Genomic DNA, 26,482 nt, shown 5'->3' on the forward strand with positions numbered 1-26,482 from the left:
TGGATGAGATTGTTCTCCTTTTACAACATTTAAATCCTAAATAAGTAGTGTCCCTTTAAAACACATGCTTAGTCAGTGGTACCCAGTTCCCTCAGTGCCTGCCAGCCCCTCAGGCATGCATACCACCGACTCCAGTTACTCTTTGGAGTAATGCAACCCACCCTGAATCCCCCTGAGAGTCAGACAATCCTCAGTTCCCGGTACCCTCCCCAAATCCCCATAGTGTCAGGCAGACAGGAACTGTGCAGATGGCCAAGAGGTGAACATACCTTATTATTTATTGGATTTATAAAGCGCCAACATATAACGCAGCCCTGTACAATACATAAGAATTCAGACAATGATGACAGAGGTGACCGACAACACAATACAGGTAATAAGCAATAAGCTACAACAACACAGTGCAGGTAATAATACAATGACAGATCATACACTGGGGAGTTAGTCCCAAAAATACAAGTTCACATTACTCTGGGTAGAGTGTGCAATCAAATATGATACACAAGGAGAGAGGGCCCTGCCAAAGACTTACAATCTGCAATCTGAGTCACATTCCCACGCTGCACTATTCTGCAGGCCCCTGCATGGCTCTCAATGCCAGTTTCCAAAGTTTGGGCAGGCCTGGTGATATCTGTGTGTGACCACACACCAGGAAGTAGCATGGCCCAATTTACTCAATTATTTTACCTAACCTTAAATGTTTGCTAAGATCTTTGCCCTTAGAATGCTGACTCTAACTTTGCGCCTGACCTTGACCCTTTTTCTGACTCCTACCCTTAAATCAAATGTAACGCTGCCAATTTTCTCCACTGCCACCTTTCTCCACTGCCACCCAGTTCTGTAGACATACTGAGCTCCCCGTTTCTTAGTCAGCAGCGCCATATGCGTGTTCGTGTTCCCTTACCCGCCCTAGTATCCTTGATGATGTCACACGCACACATGATCGCACATGATTGTGCCATGTTGACTCCTTTAGGGACCTCCTGGAGTGGTAACAGCAAGTACTTCTATCAACCACCCCGTTGGAGATATTTGTGGAAACTGCAGGCTGTGGACCACCAGGGACATGACCCACCAGACGTCACACATTGAGAATAGCTGCTGTAAAACATAAACTCCTGAACTGGATATAGGTAAGTAAGATATAATCTAATGCAGGCAGAATTTCTCCACCTCTTCGAGGTTTTTAGCCGTTGGCCAATTTGAAATGACCTTCTACTATAAAACGAGGTCAGACTGTGCAGGGAGATAAATCATTTGCCTTGGTTAAGTTTGGCCGCCATGGAGTTAAATAGCTTTTATTGGTGAAGTACAGGAGCAGTGCACATTGTGAAGCAATACTCCGGCTCATCATCTCCTCCGTTTTGTTAGCGTGGGAGTTTCTGCTGCGAGCAGAAGAGGATGGAAATAAAAATAGACGTGTCTTCCATTTTCAGGGCTTCATCTGAATTTTACACAGTTCAATTGCCAGCCTAGCTGCTGCAGAACTCAAGCATATAACATTTACAGCTTAACTAGACTACACTGCACAGATGTATGCCTGCTGCCCATAGGATTTGTCCTACCTACCAAATCCTCTCGTTTTACACTTCACTTGAGATGTTTCTGCTAATGTGCATGAGCACAGCTATTTAACCCCCTCTCGGTAGCAGCACTTTGCTGCATGAGCGGTTTTAAAGGGAAAATCGGGCAAGTTTATTTAACGAAACAGAGGGCAGCCATGCATGCTTTGACCGTGACGGAACAGTCTGAGCATTACGATCTGAGCATTACCTGCTATATTCGGACAGTATAGGGGACCCTTGATTTGCTGTATTGAAACAAGCAAATACGTTTTGCTTGTGAAGATTTTATAACAGGTTGGGAAACATCTGCAGTTAATAAACTATGCTGCTCTTGTGCCAAGAGAAAAGGGAATAATTTATGAATGATCGTCAGCCAGTGTTCTGTATCACCACGTTGAAAAAAATCTGACTGGTGTTAGGGACTAGCGAATCTTTACTGTTCTTTTCAATCGCCGCCTTGCATTAAAGGACCATCTAGGCTGCCATCTTGACCTCATTTTGTAAAAAAAATGGCAGTTTTCTGGCTGTATGTAATTGTTACCTCCTACATCAAATCAAGGCCAGATTTATACTTTTTTAGGACAACTAACCCCCCCCCCCCCCCCCCCCGTATTCCTTGTGCAGCCCCCTCTAACATTCACGTACAGCAGCCTCATTCTGTTCTATACTGGTCCCTTGGGCAGCAGCTTTCCGTTTCCATGTGTTGCTCCTTATTTGCAACCTTTGTATTCCATTTGCAGCCTGTTTTTCTACGTATATGTAGCAATCCCTCTTCCATGTCCAGCCGCCCCTTGGCCAGCCGCTCAAGGCCTGGGCCTTGGTGGCCTCTCCAGATCCAAAAATGTAGCCCTGCATCTAATGCCTTCTGGAAGATGTCTCTTATTAGCAAAGCAATCCTTGGTGAGGGTGGGTCCTCCCCTCCCTCTGGTGTTGTGCTATAAGGTGACTAATTCTACACAGGTGGAGCTGGATGATCCCGTTGAAGATAGAAAGACAAAAAACAAAATGCCCACTATGTGTACTAGAGGTGGACAAATGGCCGCATGGACAGGTCTCACCTGGTTTTGGTGGGCTGTTCGGTTAGGAATCAGCTGTTTAGCATCTGCATGCTGCACCAGCAATTACCTACAGGCATGCACACACCACCTACAAGTGCAGTTCACAACTAGCAAGATCCTGCTTGCTACCCTTTACCATTTTGTCCACGGATCGAGTGCCAGGTCCCTGGCCACAAGAGGGACGCGCATGCTAAACCGCTGTTTTCTACCCAAACAGCCCACCAAAACAGGATGAGATCTGTCCACGGGGCCATTTGGTCACCTCTAGTACACACAGTGAGCGCTGTTTCTTTTTGTCTTTCTAATTAGATTAGGAAAGGTAGAAGACTCATCTTCATATGTACAGTATACTTGTTCCAGGTGAGTAATTCAGGAAGTGTTCAAACTTTAAAGGGAACCTGAGGTGAGAGACATATGGAGGCTGACATATTTATTTCCTTTTAAACAATGCACATTGCCTGGCTGACCTGCTGATCATCTGCTTCTAATACTTTTAACCATAGACCATGAACAAGCATGCAGTTCAAATGTTTCTGTTGCATGCTTGATTCAGATGTGTGATTCAGACACAGTGGCCAGGTAACTGATATTGTTTAAAAGGAGCTAAATATGGCAGACTCCATAAGTCTCTTACCTTGAGTTTTTTAAAGCCAGGAAACATTTTTTTTTTTTTTTTTTTTTAGAAAAAGGTCAAGACAGTATCATCCAACTCCCTAGTGTAGTATACTTTTAAATGAACCCAGTGGCGTTTTGCATATAAAACTGGAAGAAAACAACATGAAGGGGCCAGTTGATTTGCATCTTTTTTTTGTGAAGGTTGCCAAATACTGGGAAGTAAATAAAGGGAAACCGTTTTACATGAGGCCCCTGGTTCCGAGTGGCCAACATGAGGTCCCAGCATTTGGGAAATGGTCATGCTACTGGTACAACATAACATGACCCAAATTTACTCATAACACACTCGTGACTATATTTATCCCTTGAGGGCACTGCAGTTTATGTGCATCTCATTTTCTGTGCACTACATTTTCTTTCAGGCTTCATGTATCCAGCTTGCATTGCAACAACAGATATTTTACCAGATACGTATTGCTTTAATTAACAAATGTTCCTTTTGCCACTCTAGGCCAAATGACTCCTGTATCCAGAGAAAGCCCAAGTCCTGTGGACGCAGAGGGTGTGGAAGTAATGATGAACTTTGACCCTGATCCTGCTGACCTTGCCTTGTCCAGTGTACCAGGGCATGAGACCTTCGATCCTAGGAAGCATCGATTTTCTGAAGAAGAACTTAAACCACAGCCTATTATGAAAAAAGCTAGAAAAATCCAGGTGCCAGAAGAACAGAAGGTAAAAGTCGCCTAAACATCAGCCATTTTGTTGCGGATACTGTAGCTAAATCTTGAAATGTTATCCATTTTCATCGCAAAAACAGGAAATTCTTTGCAGCAGCAGTTTAGTAGCTTCTGGGGGCAAATGAGGACATCCGTGTCTGACAGAAAGCTTAGAGTCACTTGGCTTTCCCTAGAGCAGTGCATCTCTGGCACTGAATGCCTATTGAACTCACCAAGTCAGGGAATCCAGTGACATGCAGGCAATAATAAAGGAAATGATTCAGTGCAAATATAATTTTAACACAAATGCAGATATCATACAAAAAATAATAATAATAAAATGCCAAATGAACTTAAACCATAGTTAAAGGACACTGGAAGTGAAACAATCAGTAGGAGATCAAAAACCTAAAAAATGCATGTGTGCCCCCAAAATAATTTTGGTGCTCCACCCTCTTTTCTTAGCTGCGGTGGTGTCTGCTATGTTCCCACAGCTCAACCCACTCTCATGCATATGGCTAGTCTTTACCCAGTATTCAACTGCTGCCCTGCCCTAGGGTTGGTACTGAGGGTGTGGCAGCTGCCAGTTCTGGCTGTTCTCTAGCATGATGTGGTGATGCCATCACATGCCGAAATGCGGATGAACCTAAAGATTGCACTGGGTTCAGAAAAGGCCATATAGAGACACGAGCAGGTGGGTGGATGCTCTATAATTTATAGGTCAGATGCAGCCTTACAGTTCTTTCAGCTTGTTATGAGGGCAGAGATAGGAGCAGCAGGCTTTGTGTATGGAATATGTAATGTGCTTGCCCATGTCTTAGGTTTAATACTTAAATTAGATTTTTGAAAATTATTTTTCTTAAAGGGCACCTGAAACAAAAACAAGTGCCCCTAGGGGGTACTTGCCTCGGGAGGGGAAAGCCTCTGAATCCTAAAGAGGCTTCCCTTGTCCTCCACAGATCATTCCAGGGCTGGGTCTCCCCCAAAAAGAGTTGTCAACAGCTCATGCAAGCACACTAGCACCGCCCCCCCCTCGGTTTTCTTCCGAAAAAAGCTGAGCCAGAACGGATTTGCCCTTTTTGCGCAGGTGTGAGCCCTCTGTGGCTGCGCAGTAGCATGGACCCGATTGTTTATTTCCGCTGGAGCTCGAGTGGGGCGGTGCTAGTGCACAAGTGCAGGGAAGCCACTCTTTGGGGTTCCCAGCGCTGGAACAGTCTGACATAGGAGGACAGGGAAAGTCTTTTTAGGATCCAGAGGCTTCCCCCTCCCAAGGTGTCTAAAATTGTGCCACACAAACCGCACAGGTTTGCTTTAAAGAGAACCCGAGGTGTGTTTAAAGAATGTTATCTGCATACAGAGGCTGGATCTGCCTATACAGCCCAGCCTCTGTTGCTATCCCAAACCCCACTAAGGTCCCCCTACACTCTGCAATCCCTCATAAATCACAGCCATGCTGTGAGGCTGTGTTTACATCTGTAGTATCAGTCTCAGCTGCTCCCCCGCCTCCTGCATAGCTCCGGTCCCTGCCCCCGCCCTTCCCTCCAATCAGCAGGGAGGGAAGGGATGCAGGCGGGGACTGGAGTTCTGCAGGAGGCGGGGAGAGCAGCAGACTGACACTATAGAGATAAACACAGCCAGCTCTGACAAGCTGTTTGTCAGCAGCGTGGCTGTGATTTATGAGGGATTGCAGAGTGCAGGGGGACCTTAGGGGGGTTTGGGATAGCAACAGAGGCTGGGCTGTATAGGCAGATCCAGCCTCTGTATGCAGATAATAATCTTCAAACCCACCTCGGGTTCTCTTTAAAGAAAGGTTTTTTACATAGTATGTATTTTAAGTAACAGACATGCTGACCACAGTATGCTTCCATTTATTACTGATGCCTCGGGAGCTGCCATCTTGCTGATATCAACCGTGCATTAAAGGACTTACGAGGCCAAGTCCATAAAAAAAAATGAAAAAAGTTAGCTACCTTGCTCAGCTTGTTAGGCACGGAGGACACCGACCGCGCCCTCCGTGCTGTTCCGCCTGGTCCCCGCCGCTGCACAGCCCCCCGAACGGTCCCCGACCGCGCGGCCCGGGTCGGGCTCCCCAGCCTGTACCAAGATGGCCGGCGGAGCTGGCCGCGGCTGCGCAGTCCACATAGCCGCGAGTGCGGCTGCGCAGCTTTAAGGCCAACCCCCCGATCCACGCTACTGTTGCGTGGATCGGGGGTTGGCCTTAGAGCTGCGCAGCCGCACTCGCGGCTATGCGGACTGCGCAGCCGCGGCCAGCTCCGCCGGCCATCTTGGTACAGGCTGGGGAGCCCGACCCGGGCCGCGCGTTCGGGGGGCTGTGCAGCGGCGGGGACCAGGCGGAACGGCACGGAGGGCGCGGACGGCGTCCTCCGTGCCTTACAAGCTGAGCAAGGTAGCTAACTTTTTTTTTTTTTTTTTTATGGACTTGGCCTCGTAAGTCCTTTAAACAAGGAGAATTGAATATAAACATAGTCCCACCCCTGTACTGTGGTCTCCTAAGCTTGCCAGTAGAAACACTTATGGTAACTATGAGACAGAAGTACAGAGTAAAAAATAGAGGCGCCAAAATAGGATAAGATAAATTAAAAACCGTTTAAAATGAGGGGGTGGGTGGAACCACCACTCTCAAAAAATGACCAGGCTAAATACAAGCCGCAAATGACAAACATATATTTATTGGTCTCCAAAAATAATGCAACGCGTTTCACGGGCACACATCCCGCTTCATCAGGCAATCTGAGGTAGGAGAACACTGGGGGGAAAGAAAGAAAACAAAAAACAATGCTAGGAGGTACTCAAATGTTTTCATCACAATTTTTCATATCACCCTTTTAATTGTTCTAACTAACTTCCATCTAGTTACATGGGTAATTAGTTGTAACATGTATAGAGAGAAACTATCTATGTGACATAGTAAGCTCGCATGATAGAGACAATGTCCAACCACCCTGTGGTGAAAAACGTTTATATACATGTATATAGTCAGTAACTAGTAAGGCACAATAGTCCCAATAGTCCATGCACGGCGGCATGTGAAAGTATTAGTGTAAAAATCGGTGACACTTACCAGTTGTAGGTCAATTATGAGTTTGAGCGCCTCTGTAGTATGAGTGCGCTCTCCTTGGATCATTTTATTGAATGGTCAGACGCTGGAAATCCCGCCGAGCGGGTTTGGGGGCCGGAAACGGATCTGACGCATGGGCAGCACCATGTGTCATAAGTACACAAGTCAGGGCCGCATGAAGACGCTTCAACTGGACGCAGTTACGCAGCGTGCGTGCGCGTCGTGATGTGGGCGGGTGCGTGTGCAGGCGGCGGCGCCTGTAAGCAGATGTCATAGTATGGAGAGTAAAGTGGGCGGGTGTATGTGTGTGTGGGCGGCGGCGCATGCGTTTAGGCAAGGAGAGGCGCCGTCGTCACCATCATTGGTGAGGGCAACTTGCCCTACTTACTCGAAAGGGGGTAAAAGTAAAAATAAAAGTAAAAACTAGTGTAGGATGGAAGCAAGCAGCTTCTATTAAGGGCTAAGGGGAGTATATGTATGGCCGGAACAGAATAGTCAATTGTATGGTTACAAGCAGCCTATATCGCTGTAGTAACAGGATACTACAGTAGCACTCTTGGTGTTCTGCTGCCATCCGCTGGTTCGAGATTGTATTGCACTTGTGTTAGAACAATGGTCAAACATAAGGTACTGTGTTTACTCCAGGGAAAGAGCATTCTTTCCATGTATTAGATATTAATACCTGTGAGTAGTTCTTCTAGATGTTATTAATTAATTATATATGATGTCATCGTGATTCCTTATATGATGTGGAAAACTCCAAAATAGGTATTGGTGTGCAGGATGTACAGTATAAAAATTACAATAATAATCATACAGAATGTATATAGCTTAAATGATCTGGAAGATGAGGGAGGTTCCCTCCAAGATAGGTATTGAAGTGCAAACTACGCAGTATAAAATATAAAATGAAAAATCGTACAAACTGTATATAACATGTAAAATTGAGCCATCAGAGACTTCACAATCCACTAAGTTCCTATAACGAGATGAGCCATCAAAGACTTAAAAAACACATTGTGAGGTAAAAACGAAGACATTTCATTAAAAAATTGATCAAAGGAATTTTTTTATAAAGAGATATAAAAGAGAGGACTAGAATGAAGACGTTAAGGCCTAATAATTTAGTATAGTTTTTCCAGCACTTCGTTTAGCCCCTCTGGAGCAAGGGTTCTCAGTGTCTGGATCCAGTACATTTCTCTTGTCCGTATCACCTCAGAAATATTCGTGTTCTGTATCTGCTCGATGAGCGTGACCCTGAGGGATTTGGGGTCTCCATTGTGGTGGGTACTGTAGTGTTTGGATACACTATGTGAGGGAAACTTTTTGACGATGTTTCTTTTGTGTTGTCCAATCCTGTCCCTAACCAGTTGCGTAGTGCGTCCTACATACTGTACTTTGCAGGGGCAGGAAATGAGATATATGACGTTTTTTGATAAACAGTTGAGTTTGTGTTTGATGTGAAAGGACACATTTGTGGAATTGGACTGGAATTCTTCTGTAGTGTTTATAAACTGACAAGCTGTGCAACGTGGATGGTTGCATGAAGACGAGCCGGGAGTTATGGGGTTTGTGTGGGGTGTATTGAACGTGGATACGGATCTAAATTTGCTGGGGGCCAAAAGACCACGTAGGTTGGGGGCTCTTCTAAATGTCAAGAGGGGATCTTTGGGCAGGCTGACAGCTTGTCAGTTTATAAACACTACAGAAGAATTCCAGTCCAATTCCACAAATGTGTCCTTTCACATCAAACACAAACTCAACTGTTTATCAAAAAACGTCATATATCTCATTTCCTGCCCCTGCAAAGTACAGTATGTAGGACGCACTACGCAACTGGTTAGGGACAGGATTGGACAACACAAAAGAAACATCGTCAAAAAGTTTCCCTCACATAGTGTATCCAAACACTACAGTACCCACCACAATGGAGACCCCAAATCCCTCAGGGTCACGCTCATCGAGCAGATACAGAACACGAATATTTCTGAGGTGATACGGACAAGAGAAATGTACTGGATCCAGACACTGAGAACCCTTGCTCCAGAGGGGCTAAACGAAGTGCTGGAAAAACTATACTAAATTATTAGGCCTTAACGTCTTCATTCTAGTCCTCTCTTTTATATCTCTTTATAAAAAAATTCCTTTGATCAATTTTTTAATGAAATGTCTTCGTTTTTACCTCACAATGTGTTTTTTAAGTCTTTGATGGCTCATCTCGTTATAGGAACTTAGTGGATTGTGAAGTCTCTGATGGCTCAATTTTACATGTTCTATACAGTTTGTACGATTTTTCATTTTATATTTTATACTGCGTAGTTTGCACTTCAATACCTATCTTGGAGGGAACCTCCCTCATCTTCCAGATCATTTAAGCTATATACATTCTGTATGATTATTATTGTAATTTTTATACTGTACATCCTGCACACCAATACCTATTTTGGAGTTTTCCACATCATATAAGGAATCACGATGACATCATATATAATTAATTAATAACATCTAGAAGAACTACTCACAGGTATTAATATCTAATACATGGAAAGAATGCTCTTTCCCTGGAGTAAACACAGTACCTTATGTTTGACCATTGTTCTAACACAAGTGCAATACAATCTCGAACCAGCGGATGGCAGCAGAACACCAAGAGTGCTACTGTAGTATCCTGTTACTACAGCGATATAGGCTGCTTGTAACCATACAATTGACTATTCTGTTCCGGCCATACATATACTCCCCTTAGCCCTTAATAGAAGCTGCTTGCTTCCATCCTACACTAGTTGTTACTTTTATTTTTACTTTTACCCCCTTTCGAGTAAGTAGGGCAAGTTGCCCTCACCAATGATGGTGACGACGGCGCCTCTCCTTGCCTAAACGCATGCGCCGCCGCCCACACACACATACACCCGCCCACTTTACTCTCCATACTATGACATCTGCTTACAGGCGCCGCCGCCTGCACACGCACCCGCCCACATCACGACGCGCACGCACGCTGCGTAACTGCGTCCAGTTGAAGCGTCTTCATGCGGCCCTGACTTGTGTACTTATGACACATGGTGCTGCCCATGCGTCAGATCCGTTTCCGGCCCCCAAACCCGCTCGGCGGGATTTCCAGCGTCTGACCATTCAATAAAATGATCCAAGGAGAGCGCACTCATACTACAGAGGCGCTCAAACTCATAATTGACCTACAACTGGTAAGTGTCACCGATTTTTACACTAATACTTTCACATGCCGCCGTGCATGGACTATTGGGACTATTGTGCCTTACTAGTTACTGACTATATACATGTATATAAACGTTTTTCACCACAGGGTGGTTGGACATTGTCTCTATCATGCGAGCTTACTATGTCACATAGATAGTTTCTCTCTATACATGTTACAACTAATTACCCATGTAACTAGATGGAAGTTAGTTAGAACAATTAAAAGGGTGATATGAAAAATTGTGATGAAAACATTTGAGTACCTCCTAGCATTGTTTTTTGTTTTCTTTCTTTCCCCCCAGTGTTCTCCTACCTCAGATTGCCTGATGAAGCGGGATGTGTGCCCGTGAAACGCGTTGCATTATTTTTGGAGACCAATAAATATATGTTTGTCATTTGCGGCTTGTATTTAGCCTGGTCATTTTTTGAGAGTGGTGGTTCCACCCACCCCCTCATTTTAAACGGTTTTTAATTTATCTTATCCTATTTTGGCGCCTCTATTTTTTACTCTGTATATCTTGTCCACCCCAGGTGGAGGGGTATATCCCCATTTTCTTACTATAGAGAGCGACTTTTTATGCCTGAGTGGGGTCAGGTAGATAATTCTCCCCACCTGTCATTTCAGTGGTCGCCTGCGTGGTGACCCAGATTTGTGAGTATATTCTCATTCAAATTACTTATTCCATATTGGCAAAACATACTACACTAGATACGGCTCTCGGTTTTTGTTTCCTGTGTTTCAAGCATATGAGACAGAAGTATTCGTTCTTTGTATGAGGGACTCTCCTGACTGATTTAGTGTAAATATGAAGAGGCTGTAGAAATATATTAATGCCTCACTTTTGTACAGATAATAGAAGCTAATCTCCACTGCTGAGTTTTTATTCTGCTGTCTTATTAGATTACTTTTTTTCTGTGGCAGAGTGTACTTAATTTTTTTTAAGCATGAAAGTACAAGTGAGATTTGTTTAGAGCGCCATCTGCTGGGCAAACTTGCAAGTTTTAAAAGCGCAAAAAAAAAAGTCTGCATAAGTTAGCTTCATAGAAAATGACAGGTCTTGGGCCTTTGCCTTTGTAATGTTACTAAGTTTCTCACAAAACATTATCAGGTGAAGCACTAAAAAGTTCTCCAGTTAGATTACTGGTATTTTTGTTTCTTAACATCACACAGGAGTACCTGAACAGCAGAGACCCATTTTTTGGAGGTAAGGAATCTTCATTCAATCTATTGAAGATTCCAGGCTGATCAAAACTTAAGACAAAGGGGAGGACCAATTTTTTTTATTTTATTTTTTGGTTTCTCCTCCAGGGGGTTAAACGTGTCCTCATGTTTAGCTGGTCCCGTGTGGCAGCTGGCTGATGGTGTTATGGTTAAGGGCTCTGCCTCTGACACAGGAGACCAGGGTTCGAATCTCGGCTCTGCCTGTTCAGTAAGCCAGCACTAATTCAGTAGGAGACCTTTGGCAAGTCTCCCTTACACTGCTACTGCCAATAGAGCGCGCCCTAGTGGCTGCTGCTCTGCTCTGGCGCTTTGAGTCCGCAAGGAGAAAAGCGCAATATAAATGTTATTTGTCTTGTCTTGTCTTGTGTGATGTTTGTAGAAAAACATTTTTAATATTTAATCTAAAGTGAACCCCAGGTGAGACTGATATGGAGGGTGGCATATTTTTTTTTTTTCCTTTTAAGCAATACCAGTTGCCTGGCAGTCCTGCTGATCCTCTGCCTCTAATAATTGTATTCACAGATCCTAAACAAGCATATGTAGATCAGGTGTTTCCAACAATATTGTCAGAACTGACAAGATTAGCTGCATGTTTGTTTCTGGTGTCATTCAGACACTACTGAAGTCAAATAGATCAGCAGGGCTGCCAGGCAACCAGTATTTTTGTAAAAGGAATTAAATATGGCAGCCTCCATATCACTATCGCCTCGAGTTCACTTTAATAGGGTATTTATATGCTAAAATTACAATATACCTTCCCTTTAATGTTATCTGAACTTTAATTCCACAAACTGGCTCCTTATCCAGAAGGTAAATAGTGCATTTTATGCTCAGGGTAAACAATAGATCTGTCTGAAAATGTATTGAAATGTTTTTGTAAACTGCCTGTAGTTCCTATCAGCCCATGCTGCAGTGTCTGATCATATTGTGTATCTTGTTACTAATCTCCAGGATGAGAAATACTGGAACCGGCGGTACAAAAACAACGAAGCTGCCAAACGTTCTCGAGACGCCCGCCGGCTGAAAGAGAATCAGATCACAGTGCGGGCAGCCTTTCTAGAGAAGGAGAACTCAGTGCTGCGCCAGGAGGTGGCCAAAATCCGCCAAGAACTCTCTCGCTACCGAAACATCCTTCTAAAGTACGAGTCACAGCATGGAGCCTTGTAAAGAACAGACATATTGTGTAGCTGTCCCACGTGGTTGCACGAGCTAACACGACTTCACAACAATCTTCCCCCACCAACCTTTTTGTTGTTTCCCCCAGAAATGGCCCTTATTCACTGATAAACACGAGATTTACAGGGCATGAGGAACTGCTGGAGAGCAAGCCGATGTACATTTTTTTTTCTTATTGCCTTGCTTTCCTCCTCCACAACTCAGCATTCCACCAAGGTCTCCTTTTCCACTTGACAAGGGTGCTATGTTGACTAACACACACTTTGAGGAATCACCACCAGTGATGGGGACATACAGAAGAGAGCAAAAGGAAGCCAAAGCTCTCTATCATATGAACACAGGCACTATCCAATACACCAGCTAGCCCGTAGAAGCTAACTTACCTGGTATCGGTTATTCCTCCTTGCACAGAACTCTTCAGTAGCATTGCATTTCTTTTTTTTTTTTTTTTTTTTATTCTGTCTGTCAAAAAATAGGTTGATGGATTGGACTTGGTGTATAAAAAAGTGTTAAAAAAAAATTGTACATATTCCGAAGGCATATGCTGGTATGTAAAAATGACTGCACTTATGATAAATAAGCAGGTAAGGGGGTTGAACAAATATTTTTGAACACATTGTGTTAGGACTGCAGGGATTTGATACTATAGTGTTTTAGATAAGTTAGGGAAACTTGTCAGTATCATGGTCAGAGCCTGATTTAATGCTAAACAGCCTGTAAATGTATGGCACACAGGTTTTTAATTGTATATACAGCCAAATTTAATGAAGACAAGTGGCCCAGTTCAACGCTCTTAATGATTTAACACTTCTGATAATTTTGAGGCCAAGTAGCGGGTAGACTGTATGTAGACTACAGTGCGCTTTGTTGTCACAATAAAACAGGGTTGGTTGGGTTTGAGCAGGACTCAGTGATGCTCTGTGTGGCCAGGTGGCCAACCCATGCTCTACTGAAGGCATTACAAGCATTACAAGGTATGTTGTACATCTCTTGGCAGGTAATGACCACTACTGTGACAAGTCTTCACCGGGCTAAATTAGGAGCACTTTCTTTAGGGATATATTTTTATTGCCTGTTATTTCAGCACACTCCAATACTTCTAAGCTGCTTCGGGAGTTAAGAGATGCCTTTGATCACTTTCCTGCAGTCAGTATTTCAGGATAGTTGTGATTGGTAGATATAATGCTTCTGCTAGGGGTGGACAAATCCCAGAAGACAGGTAGACAATATGCCTAGCAAATTGCTGCTGGTGCGCAGAATTGTCAGTGGAGGATCCTACTTCCTGCTTCTGGGTGGTGATGGTCATGTCTAGGAAAACTCACGGAGAAGCATGTGATTGGTTTGATCAGCTGATATATTTGCTGTGATCTTATCCTGCTTTAGCACATGATCATGACTAGCAAATCAGAGACTTTAATATCTATCACGTGACCAAACTGACCACATGCTTCTCCATGAGTTCTAGACTTCACTACTCCTGGATTTGTCTGACAAGCTCTTGGACTGTTCCTTAATTCATCTAACCCTTGCAGTGGTCACTACAATTCACACCATCTCATATACTGTGCATTCTGTGTGAAGGTTAGCAGAGTTTAGTTCTCCTCCCCTCATACCTTAAGGAAACCTAAAGTGAGGGGTATATGAAGGCTGCCATCTTTATTCAAAATAAAAACAAAATGCTAGTTACCTGGTTGTCATGTGGATTTTCTGGTTTCTGTATTGTCTTGAGTCCCTCACCTGAACCAAATATGTTGTGAGTGGAATCGGAGTTCCTCAGAATACCTGATCTGCACATTTGAGGCAGAGGATCTCCATGGCTGTCAGGCAAAAAGCATTTTTTAAAGAGAGATAGCAACTGCGTCTTCCATTGTTCTTTACTTCAAGTTTCCTTTATAGATTTGAGAACTGGAGCATGAGTTCCACAGGGGGGTATGTAGGGTGTGTTGTCTAGGGTTAAGGCAAGGTAATTTCTCTATTCCTACTAAAGGAACTGCCATAGGGTGTATTCATTTCTTAAATTAAGAACATCACCATTAAACATTGGATTTGGCAGTATCCATACTGCTCTGTTCACCCAGGATTTAATTTCATTGCTATTAGCAAAGAACTGCTTATGTCTGGAAGGCCTACCTTTCTTGTTTAAAGGTTCTGCAGGACCACACCTTGTATTCATTTTCAGTGGTTATGCATCCAAACAGACATATCCTTCAACCAGGCCACAGTGGCTCTGTTCACATCGAAAGTATCCAAACCACTGGTTTATGCCGAATGATTTGCTGCAGTCTCGTTATGTATAGAGTTCCTTTTCTGGCATTAATGGGTTTAATGTCTGTCTAAGTCTATGGCATTAATCCAAGTACATTTTAATTTACTGTTTTGCTGGCATGATAGGCTATTGGTGTTGACTGTTTAGTTTTTTTTATTTTGTATGTATGTGTGTTGTGGACTTCCCCCAAACCCTTACTATATATACCATACTTTTGACATTGGCACAAAAACGAACAGCAAAATTCAGTTATCTGATACATCAAAAGCCATTCCCAGTATCACATAGACCAGACGCACAAAATCTGTGCGCCATTGTAGGCTGTGGAGTACTGCAGTCAGCTCAGGAGGTTATTATTACAGAAGACAATCTATTTAGCTACAGTACAAAACTCTTTTAGAATCTCCCAAAAATGGCACCAGCACTTTAATTATAACATAGACGATTCCAATCCTCATGTACGTAATCCTCTTTCATCATCACAAATGAAACCAGCGGCAACCAAACAGAATATGTTGTAGATCTTTCTTCACTAAATTTTAAATTAGTATATATTATCAAGTAAGCCTACATTAGATCTCCATAATATTTATGTATTGTATTACGTTCAACATCATCATTGTATTGCCAAATGTTAGCTACACTAGACAGATCTATTAGAACCACATGGGGAAGTGCCCTAGCAACCAGTTAGAGTTTATCTTGTGCAGGTCTGACTTGAACAACGTGAATTCTGATTGTTTGCCGCAAAGATATGAAAGTTGCAATATCTGTGTGTTTGATGACAATTTCACAGTCAGAAGCTAAGGAAACCCCACACACATCCTTGTCTTCTGTTCATCACTGCTTGTGCTGGTCTCTGATATTCTTCATACAATGCTATTGGCATTTATGGTTAGGATACAGTTGGGGATGCTCTGAAATTTAGTGGTGCTTGTTAATAGATTGATTTAACCATGAAGCTCGTTTTTTTTAAATGTATGACTGATTCACAAGTAGGGTTGGTAAAATCCCATTCACGAGGTAGCCAATTCACTAAATAAGTCTGAGGCAGTCCCACGATCACAAAGACTTCTCCTGTATAACCCCTACAAAGTACAGATTAGCTAGTGACTTTTTTTGCTTCAAACCTTCTACTCCTGATTTACAAATGTATGCTAGAAATATCATATTGCCAATGAATAGATGTCTATCCAGAGATGAACTGTAAGTTCTAATACAGTTGTTTACATAGTTCCTATGAGAGTAAATTGTTTAACTCTCAAATAAGACATTGCTTAAAAGCGCATTTGTACATATATCTCAATTATGAGCCAGTAAGGAGTGTGAGAATGGGCACGCAATATAGATCTTTAATAACAGCCTATTTAACTGATGTATGGCGGCTTCAAATCTTTCATGGTTGTTCCCATTTGGTCATCACAGCCTGGTTTCTCTATTCTTTGCTATCTTGTTTTGTGAGCACCTTTCCACTCTTATCTTCTGTATTGGTGACTTCATCTCCGTAATATCTGTTTGCATTGTTTAATGTAGTACAGTAATTTGGCACCCAATTTACATAGCTTTGAGCTACTCTCTTTTGACAGTCTATAGTATTTTCAACAGGAGGACAGCGAATACAGTAGCTATATGGACATCTATATTTACATTCTGTAAAAGTGGGTTATTACAATGGGTGGGTGTATGTTATTCTTCAATTTTATTCCACACCTATATAGATGCAATAGGTCTTATTTTTGAGGGGTGACCCACAACAGTCAGTTATCAGCCTTACATTTTCCCATCATGCACTAGGAGAATGAAAGTGGTGATGTGACTCTGCACAGGGCTGTCCCAAATAGTCACCTTTTGTGCAATTGTTGCCTAATCCAGCAAATGATCCAACACTCCCAGGTCGGAAATCGGTCAGAGGGTAGTGATTATTTGGCCACCTTGCACCACTTAGCCTTGAAGATATCTGATTCACTGGCAAACTCTTATTGCTGCTAGATTTGTACTGACGGACACCATACAAGGCTTGCAGCTGTTTGCCCCCAATCAGTAAAAATTACCACTATCACTGCTTTAATTGGAAAAACTGCCCATCATCGATAGAAAGTCTATCAATCAGCTTGTGGGGGTATTCGATCACCAGCAGATTTGATCAAAGTGATCGAGTGGTCTGATGGAAATTTCGACTAAACTATCATATGGGTGTATTTTACTCCCAAAATAGATCTTCTAGTTACCAGGAAAGGCGATTCCTGAAGGGTGTTTCGGGTCTTGTTTTATTTGGGTGTTTTAGCGAAGCAAATGCTTTTATTTTGAAACGGCATTTGGTGCTTCTTGTGATCTTTTTCTTACAGCTCCACCCTTCACCCTTCCAGTAATGTCAATGGAATTTATGATTAAGCTATTACATTGATCTGGTTACTCTGCTGTGTATGCAGTGTACTTTTTATCTTTGATTTGCACTAGTTCATGCCTGATACAGAATAAGATTATAAGCTTTTAACTCTATAGACTACCGTAAATATTTCATTATAGAAATTATATATTTATAGCAATCTTGTATTTACTTGTCTGGAACAAGCAAGCCAAAAATAAAAAAACAGAAATGTTTGATCCAAACTTATTTTCCTAATTGCATGAGGCACTTTTTGAACTGCCGTGCTACAAAATTGTATAGAATAAAATTCACGCACCTTATATATTTCTATTCTCAGTCTAATTTTAGCACAAACCAGTATATTTTTTCCATATATTAAGCTCCCATTGTAGCTTTAGGGAATTCTAAAAAAAATGCATATATACAGTGCATTTGTTCTTAGTATTATTTTTAAGCTAAAAGTCCATTAGCCTGGGTGCCTTATTGTGGCAGTTAGTTAATAAAAAATATGTATTACTTTATGACCTACACAAAAATAAACCAATATTATCCATCAGTTGTATTCTTAGAAAATAGATCTCTGAGTTATAAATGGTTCCTATAGAAAATACTATGCCAACTAATAAATTCCCAGATTTCCTGTTTAGGTGAGAGATTGTAGGCAACATGTTGTTACATTGTGGGCAGAAAGACTGAGAGATTAACCACTTTTTGACATGGAGGCTTATATCTATGTGATAGTTCACTCTACAGTTATCCCACCAAATAAACTAATTTTCGCACTTCAAAAATGAATTCAGTTTCATTCCATTTTAGTTAAAATAAACCCTAACCTATAGCCTTAACCTGTCTGCTACCTCTCACCTTAAACTCTATAACGTAACTTATAAACCTCAGAGTCAGTCACTGACTAACTTACCAGCCCTTGCTGTTTATTTTGTGTGATGGTGCTGTTAAGACTTGGTAGGTGGAAGTCCAGGCGTGGCCTCCTTCAGATGCCATACTCCAACCTCTGCACCACTTCAGAGGTTAGAGCTTAGTCACATGGAAAGAGGGTAACAATTTAGATCCTGGTACAATTTGAATTTTATACGTCAGTACATGGTATCCTGTTTTGTAAAAAAATACAAAAAAATACACAAACTAATTGCTTTGCTGCTAATTATGAAAAATGGTTTGGCCCCAGATTAGATATCTTCCACATTGGTTAGTTATGGCATGTCAGGATCCTATTTTTATATGATTTTATAAGGTTGGCTCCTACATGAACTAAGGCGGGTCGCGTTTACATTTAGAAAAGTGATGGTTACGGTCATATAGTATTAATTTGCATTACTATTTTTACTAGTAAAACTAGCCAAACTCAAGTAACCATAAGGGTCTGAGGCTAAGATAATTATTTTCCTTGGAAAATAAAAAGTTGTAATTCCCATAGTTCATCCCCTAATCTGTTCATGCATGATTTGGTGACTGCTCTTAAAGGATATCAAATGTTTTTTGCATGCTTGACCCATGGCTCAGGTTTGGTAGCTGGTCAGTTGCCATTGGATTCTGATTACAGGGTATTATTTTTCAGTATTTTCATGGGATGACTTTCAAGCTCCATTTTATTAATCTTTACAGTGGGTGCAATGAAAGTTCTCAGGGAATCAAGAAAGCACAAAACAATCTTGTATCATTTTTCAAACATACCATGTGCTTGTTGGAGTGATGAGATGGAAGCTTGTATTTGTTTTTGATCCAAGCTTTTCCTAGAATTGCACAATAAGATTTTCTCTTGTGAAGGCAAAAGAACCATTTTTATTTGAGAAAGGTGGTTGGCATGCCTGTAAAATCGCGACCCCTGCTCCTCACTTTGCTGTTCCTCTGAATTCACCTTATAGCTAACAGTGGGGCCCGTGGTGTGCTGTTTACATTTTTGATTGATGAAACTCAATCAATTTTGGTCAATTGTGAGCAGTCAAAAAGATTTTTTCAGCCCCCTATAAATAGTCGACAGTTGCTTCAGTAATTTTTCCGCCTCATTTTTTAGTGTGATTTCTATGATAAAGGCAACTTCCTTATGGGTTCGAAAATCTCTGCAGGATTCAGAATTTTTGTGATATTCTTAGTGTCTGGAATTCGCTCACCTCCTAACATTTCTATCTTAGTACTCAAGACCTTTCTCTGGTAGCAAAGCGTGATGCAGAGTGGCCATCTGCATAGGGACGAAAAGTGAGGAAATCTGTCCAGTCATCATCTAACCTATCAGTAGTTATGAACTTTGTGACTTGTCCAACAAATGTAAAGTGTGCGCATGGGATACTTTAGAAATGCATTATGATAATCATGGTTGAGTTCTTCTTCCCTCTCTCCTTAGTGAGAAGATGTAAAGAGAGACCCACATTGTCCTAAATGTCCATATATCTTCTATAACCCTCACTCAAATATTACATCAGGCTACTGTGTGGCCACCATAAGGGTATGCAAAAGTTCACCATAGACGCAAGTTAAACACAAGCATAAAATAGCAATGTAGGATTTACTGGTAAAAAATGGATTGCCTTTTACATTGTGTTTGCAATGCTTCTGCTAAGCATTAACTATACGTTGTTACTGACGATGGTATTACACAAACTAAAAAAAAATGCTAATCAGCAAAATATAACAATACTGGACTTCCAGAAGTGCGATCCAACACAAGGCAAAAGCAACAATAAACTCATGTTAAAGCAGATCTAATACTAAAGCCACATTGCATATGAATGATTTGGATGATGTCCGAGAGGTGGCAGCAATGTTTGCTGGTTGCATGAGAGGGACAGACTTTAGTGCGTATCTTGGGGATCTTTTATCTGACTCGGGCAGAGTCTATTTAATAGAAAACACTCTCTTGGTTTGTCTGAAGTGCCTAATGATATCAAGCAAATTATGTTCGTTCCCTACCAGCTTCCACTTCTTTGGCAAAGGCTCAGGAAGTGTAACTTAGGAACAAGTTTCTTATAATTCATAAAAAAAGAGGTACTTTTATTGTGAACAGAAATGAAACTTACTTTTTCTGACGTGCCACATAAATCAATTGGTCACATGTTAGGATTACTAACTACATGACACAATTATTTTATGTGAAATAGTTTCTAGTAAAAGGTATCCTTCAACACCTCTGCATTGGATCCAGTTCTAGGATCCAGTTACAAGAAATTCTGTGCTTAGGATTCAGACATGTAAAACACTAACTTTCGTGTAGGCCAGTGTTTCTCAAACCGGTCCTCGTGACTCCCCAACGGTGCATGTCTTTCAGGCAACCTCACCTATGCACAGGTGGGGTAATTTGTGTCTCAGCTACATGGAATCCACCTAGATAAGACACTAATTACTGCGCCTGTGCATAGGGGAGGTTGTCTGCAAAACATGCACCATTGGGGAATCATGAGGACAGGTTTGAGAAACACTGGTGTAGACAAATCCTACATTCAGCCACTTAGATTTGGTTGAGGTTGATTAGTACCACTAATCCAAGTTGCACCAGAATAATGCAGAGGAATTCAGTAACAATTTGCACAGTTTTAAGTTACTGGAAGTTGGGCGAAGGCCAATGAGTCTTAAAATGGGTTTGTTCTTACCAAAAAAAAAAAAAAAAAAATTGTAAAAAGCTATTTTGTGCATTGGTAACAATAAAACATCAGTGAAATCCTAAAAATCAAGTAATGTACTCTCACAGCGCACAAAGTTGTTCTTTCAATATACATAATCTTTAGTGACAAATTTTTACTGACTTCCTTGGTAAATTTCAAAAATATTGAGCTGCTTTATCAGATTCCTTTTGAGAGGTCCTCAGCAGAGATTTTGTTTATTTAGCTGGAAAAACGTACAAAGATTTTATTGCCATGGCCAATTTTCATTTCTTTTTAAAGTATATTTGTAGCATAAACTGGAAGACTGTGAGGGTTTATTATCGAAAATAAGTCCTCTTTTGATAGTCCCGGCTTCCTGATATTGTTGTCTCTCTTGATAAAAAAAAAGCCCTCTATAACTAACCCTAGATGTCTGTTATGGAAGGCAAAGAGAGCAAGCTTTGTCCATTCTTGATTTTCTTTGTTTCTCTTAAAAGCTGCCAATATGGTTATATTTAGCACAAGAAAATATATTCAGAGAAGAGAACAATATATACAGAGATATATAATATAGATGTATAGATATATTTATTTTACCTGAAAGAAAATATATTTGTAAGCAATAAAGGTCACCGATTACGTGAGTCTTGTTTTTTTTATTTTTTTATTTTTTGGTTCTGTTTTCTTTTCTTTTCTTTTTGTATTTTTCTTTTTTTTCCCTTTTTTATATAAATTTACAATCTATGGTTTTGGTGCTTGTCGTCTTTTTTTTCTGTTATTGTTAATGGATGGACTTGTGGATGAAGCACTTTTGTATCAATTATTGCAGCCCTGTAATAATTAGTAAAGCTTTTGTGTTCTGTTTTGAGTTATGCTATCGTTTCTGAACTTTTTCCTAAACCAATCATATGTGGATAATACATGTGAGTGCACTTTTATAACTTTTTAATAATAGGTGTGACAGGATAGTGGTGTATAATTTCACATCATTCATTACTCACCATACTATTACACTTTTATATTACCTATGTGGTGCTGTGATGGCATTATTGTGAAAGATAAAAAACATTTTATATCAATCACCAGATGTACCTGTGTGACTTGTATTTCCAGCCTGTACATGCCATATATTAACTCCGTACTATGAATATATTTGTCTATTCCAGCAATAGATATGGGGTTGAATTATTATTATTTTATTTTTTTTAATGTCATTTACCACACTGTCACTTCGCATGGAAAAAATACATAACAAGTAATTCATAAAATATAACAGATTTTAACGCTAATAAATTGCACTTGCCATTTCAGAGTCTTAATGGGTTGTCAAATAATTTTTAAGACCTTTTTAATGTTGTCACAGTAATATTTCCGTGCAAGATGGGACTTGGTTAAATATAGGATAATTTATCAATTTTAGACTTTGGCAAATACTTAAGTGGTAGTTAAAAGGGGGGGAAACAGTAGGGGCACCAGAAAAGAGAACCTGAACTAAAAATAAAAAGTCAAAATAACCACACACAGGTCATACTTACCGGTACCTCCTGTGTAGTCTACTACTCAATCTCTTTCTCCTCTCCTGCATTTCATTTCTCCACTGTGATCAATGGAATTCTCTGTCCTCCATTTTAAAAATAGCCATTACCCCATAACAGCTTCCTGGTCAACACACTGTTAAACTGTAATATCACCCACTTGAGCCATAGGGAAACATGGACATTACCTTGCACATTCAGTTGTAACTGCTGATATATAACTTACAGCAACTGGTATATTTCAGTTCTGACAAAATATTGTCAGAACTGGAAGGGATCACTGTAAAAAGAAAATGGTGAGCTTCTGAGAGGAACTGATAGTGAGGTTAGTATGTAATATTCATTTGCAGGTACATCATACGTTTATTTTAAATAATTTTCCTCGCCTCAGGTACCCTTTAAGAGCCCCTTGCAATGGGGGTAGATACAATGAAGGGGGGGGGGGGGGGTTACAGGATAGCCTTGAAGCTATCCTGTATCCCCCCCCAACGATGTCATTGTATCTACACCCATCACAATAAGGGCCTCTGAAAGGAGTGGTGCCCTCTACTGTTTCTCCCTTTATACTGATTGAGGTCGAAGGGAGCATGCTGCCAGTGACCTTGGCAGATGTCACTGTAACCTTTGTCAGCCGCATTTTGGTGCCAGCAACATATCTCCTATACACACTTAAGTGGTAGTTGTTGGCCAATTTATAAGTAGCATTATGCATGATGGGAAGGGTAGTTCACCACGTGCAGCACAACAAATACTCCTCAGCTCTCTCTCCCTCGCAGCCAACAAGAGATCCTTGGTCTGTATCCAATTCACTTTTTCTTCTACCTTTTCTCCTAGGTGATATTTTCACACCTTATAGATAAAATGCATTTTAAGCCACCTTGCAGCAAGCAAGAAACTGCTTCTATAAAATAAAAGAATAATGTTGAAAGTATTTATCTCCTAGGAGAAAACTTAGAAGAAAAGGTGAAGTGAATAAGGGCCTCTGTTTATTCTTGGCTGTAACTGCAACTGAAAACCGATAGCCCACTTGCACATTTGTGTAGCTGTGAAGTTCCGTCAAGACATCTCTGTAACATGGTGTCCTACTCTCCACCTACAGCAATGTTTAAATTGAGTGCAGCTTTACCTGGAGACTATCTCAAAGCTTTCCAAAGAGCTTGATGTATGTAAAGCTAATACATGCCCATTACCATCACAGTAGTCTTCAAATTAAAATGGGTAGTTCAGGGAAACAAAATATTGAAATAGTAGCAGCTTGGTCAATTTATTAATAATTAATGGAAAAAGCAGTGTAGTTCACAAAATGCACCATAAAAAAGTCTTCTTCTAGTGATCCACCCCTTTGGAAGGTTTTAAGGTACTTTCTAGGTAAGTCTGTTTTTAGTTAATGTCAACATACCTGCTACTGTGGTGCTCTAGGAGAGCATGTTGACAGGTTACAGAGACTGCTTGATGGGGCCTGGCCATTTCACTTAAGTGTCTCTTCAACTGAGATGCTCATGGTTAGCACAATAGATATGCCAAAGCGGAGGACAAAGTAGGAAATGCCTGATCTGCTGCATCTCCACCTGGAAAGTAACACCCTCACACACCCTCTTGTTTCAGCATTTGGTTATCATAATCTGCTTGACACCACCACACATAAGCAATGTTATAATGATGCTTAAAGGAAACCTACATGCAAAAGACAAATTCAGCAATAAACGATATGAATTACCACTCAGTTGTGTCTGCATTTTGTTTTTGTATGTATGGTTTTGCAGAGTAGTTAAAGGCGTTCTGTGGGCTCCTTTACAATTCAAAAACTGACACTTACTTGGGGCTTCTACCAGCCCCCTACGGATAATCTGTCCCTCGCCGTCACAGAAGAATCTTCTGTTCCCTCGCCGCCGGTCACCATCTAATTTGTCTAACTAGACAAATGCAACTGCGCCTGCACGCCCGCACACATCCTCGCTCACGTCTCCGGGAGCTTCCTGCGCAGGCACAGTATGAAGTTTTCTCGTACTGCGCAGGCAGCTCCTGGAGACTGGAGCGAGGACGCGCCTGGCCGTGCAGTTGCATTCGTCTAGTCAGACGGTGACCGGCGGCAGGGGGAACGGAAGATTCTTCAGCGACAGTGCGGGACAGATTATCTGCAGGGGGCCGTTGGAAGCCCCAGGTAAGTGTTAGTTTTTGATTTTTAAAGAAGCCCACAGAACCCCTTTAAGGATCAATTTCAGCCTCTTGGAACTTCTAGGGACTGTTTATTGCACAAACATTTCTGCAAACATTCTGAAAATAGTGTGAGATTTAGAATATGGTAATCATAGCAGCTGGAACCTAAATATACAGTTTAAATGATAATTAATTTAATCATTTTTGGTTTAGGTGCCTTTTAAAAAGGACTGAGTATATTTTCATTTAAAAATGTCAGAGTTCCCGGGAGTGGGGTTGTGTATGTATTGGTACGCCACCGGTGAGTTGGGCACAGGGTGAGACAAATTACTGCTCATCCTGCAGCCGCTCAAATTCCCAGTGGCGTTATACTATTCCCCCTCCGAGTCATAGCAACTGGGAGGGAGAGGTAATTTGGGGTCCGGCGATTGCTGTAACCTTGATTTACCTTTATGTGCCACGAGCACTATAGCATTACTGTTATAGCGGTGCCCAGCTCCGGCGCATGCTTCGGTGGGATTTGCTGCAAAGACTGCTGATGGAAGGTGAGAGGGTGGCTTTCTGTTACTTTGAATGCACAAGACTAGTGGGTGGACTAGGTAAAACCTTAATGCGTTCATAGAACATTTGTTTATAAAATCTCAATACAAGAATTGCTGTAATGTGAACCTGTGACTTTCTAGATGTTTAGCCCCTGTCCTGTCCAGGCACAAATGTTTTCTTAGTCCTGCATAAGCACTCTGTTACAGAGGCATTTTTTTTTGTCTGGGTAAAAGCTCCCTGATTAGTTGGTGCAAATTAAATCATGCTGCCCTTCTGAGTCTCTTACCACTCTTAGAGGATTACTTCTACACCCAATATCCTTGGGCTGCCCTGAACTGACTGCTTCTGACAACAAAATTGTGTACCTAGGTGAGGGGCCACTCCATACTCTGCAGCACCTCCATCTACTTAAAGAGAAACCGTGACCAAGAATTAAACTTCATCCCAATCAGTAGCCGATACCCCCTTTCTCATGAGAAATCTATTCCTTTTCACAAACGTATGATCAGGGGGCTCTGTATGGCTGAAATTGTGGTGAAACCCCTTCCACAGTGTGATGTCAGGACCATGAACCTGACCGTTTCCTGTCTGTGAACCTTATTGCATTGTGGGAAATAACAGCTGTTTGCAGCTGGGTCCAACTGCCAAAAAAGAAAGCAACATCTCCTTCCCCTGACATCACCTGCCACCAGTAAAAATGTCACCATGTGGTGTGAGTTTCAGAGTGCCGTGATCTCTCGCTTGCTACTACTCTTGAATAAGCTGACCAGGAGCACCAGGTGTGTGTCACCAGCAATATATCTACAGAGCCATGGAAATTTTATACTGGGCCTCCTCCACCCCACCCAAGGTTATCATGTGATGCAGATAGTCACGTGACTGATAAATCTGCTTTCCAAGGACAACCATGGTGTGAGAGAAGTCTGTGCATTATAGTGCTAATGAAAAGCCACCACAGTGGGTGAAAGAGTTTCCAAAGTCCTGAGGCATTTAATTCTGTCAGCACTTAATTTAGGTGCCGGATAATATTTAGAACACCGGTAAACTGCATATACTGTATTTTATCAGCTTTGTGATGGTGAATTCACTGTCAACATCTATCCCTTGCCTTTCACCTCCTCCTTCGTAAAACCTAACCCTAACTTGAAACCCCTCTAATGTAAACTTATTACTTACTCCTAATTCTAGCATCCTCTTCCCAACATACAGTTGCGCCTGATACCTACTGTGAACTAAGTGATCTAACCTCACCTCCTAAACATCCAAAAATAAACATTACTTTCAAACACTTTTATCCCTGGCACAAATTTCGGCAGCCCAATATCGCTGAGCCATTTAACAGCTGGGTGCTGAATATTGTTTAATCGGCATAG

General features: G+C 41.5%; 1 protein-coding gene across 1 annotated transcript in view; it reads left to right on the top strand.

Moving 5' to 3' along the window:
• The window catches only part of DBP (D-box binding PAR bZIP transcription factor), a 63,732-nt gene extending 39,604 nt beyond the window's left edge, over positions 1 to 24,128 (top strand). The window contains exons 3-4 of the mRNA XM_068241076.1: positions 3,750 to 3,970; positions 12,423 to 24,128. Of these exons, the coding sequence (XP_068097177.1) occupies positions 3,750 to 3,970; positions 12,423 to 12,638 (437 nt within the window). The 3' untranslated portion in view covers positions 12,639 to 24,128. The remainder of the gene's footprint in view (positions 1 to 3,749; positions 3,971 to 12,422) is intronic.
• The last annotated feature ends 2,354 nt before the right edge of the window (positions 24,129 to 26,482 follow it).

The sequence above is a fragment of the Hyperolius riggenbachi genome, chromosome 6 (assembly GCF_040937935.1).
Source record: "Hyperolius riggenbachi isolate aHypRig1 chromosome 6, aHypRig1.pri, whole genome shotgun sequence".
Lineage (NCBI taxonomy): Eukaryota > Metazoa > Chordata > Amphibia > Anura > Hyperoliidae > Hyperolius > Hyperolius riggenbachi.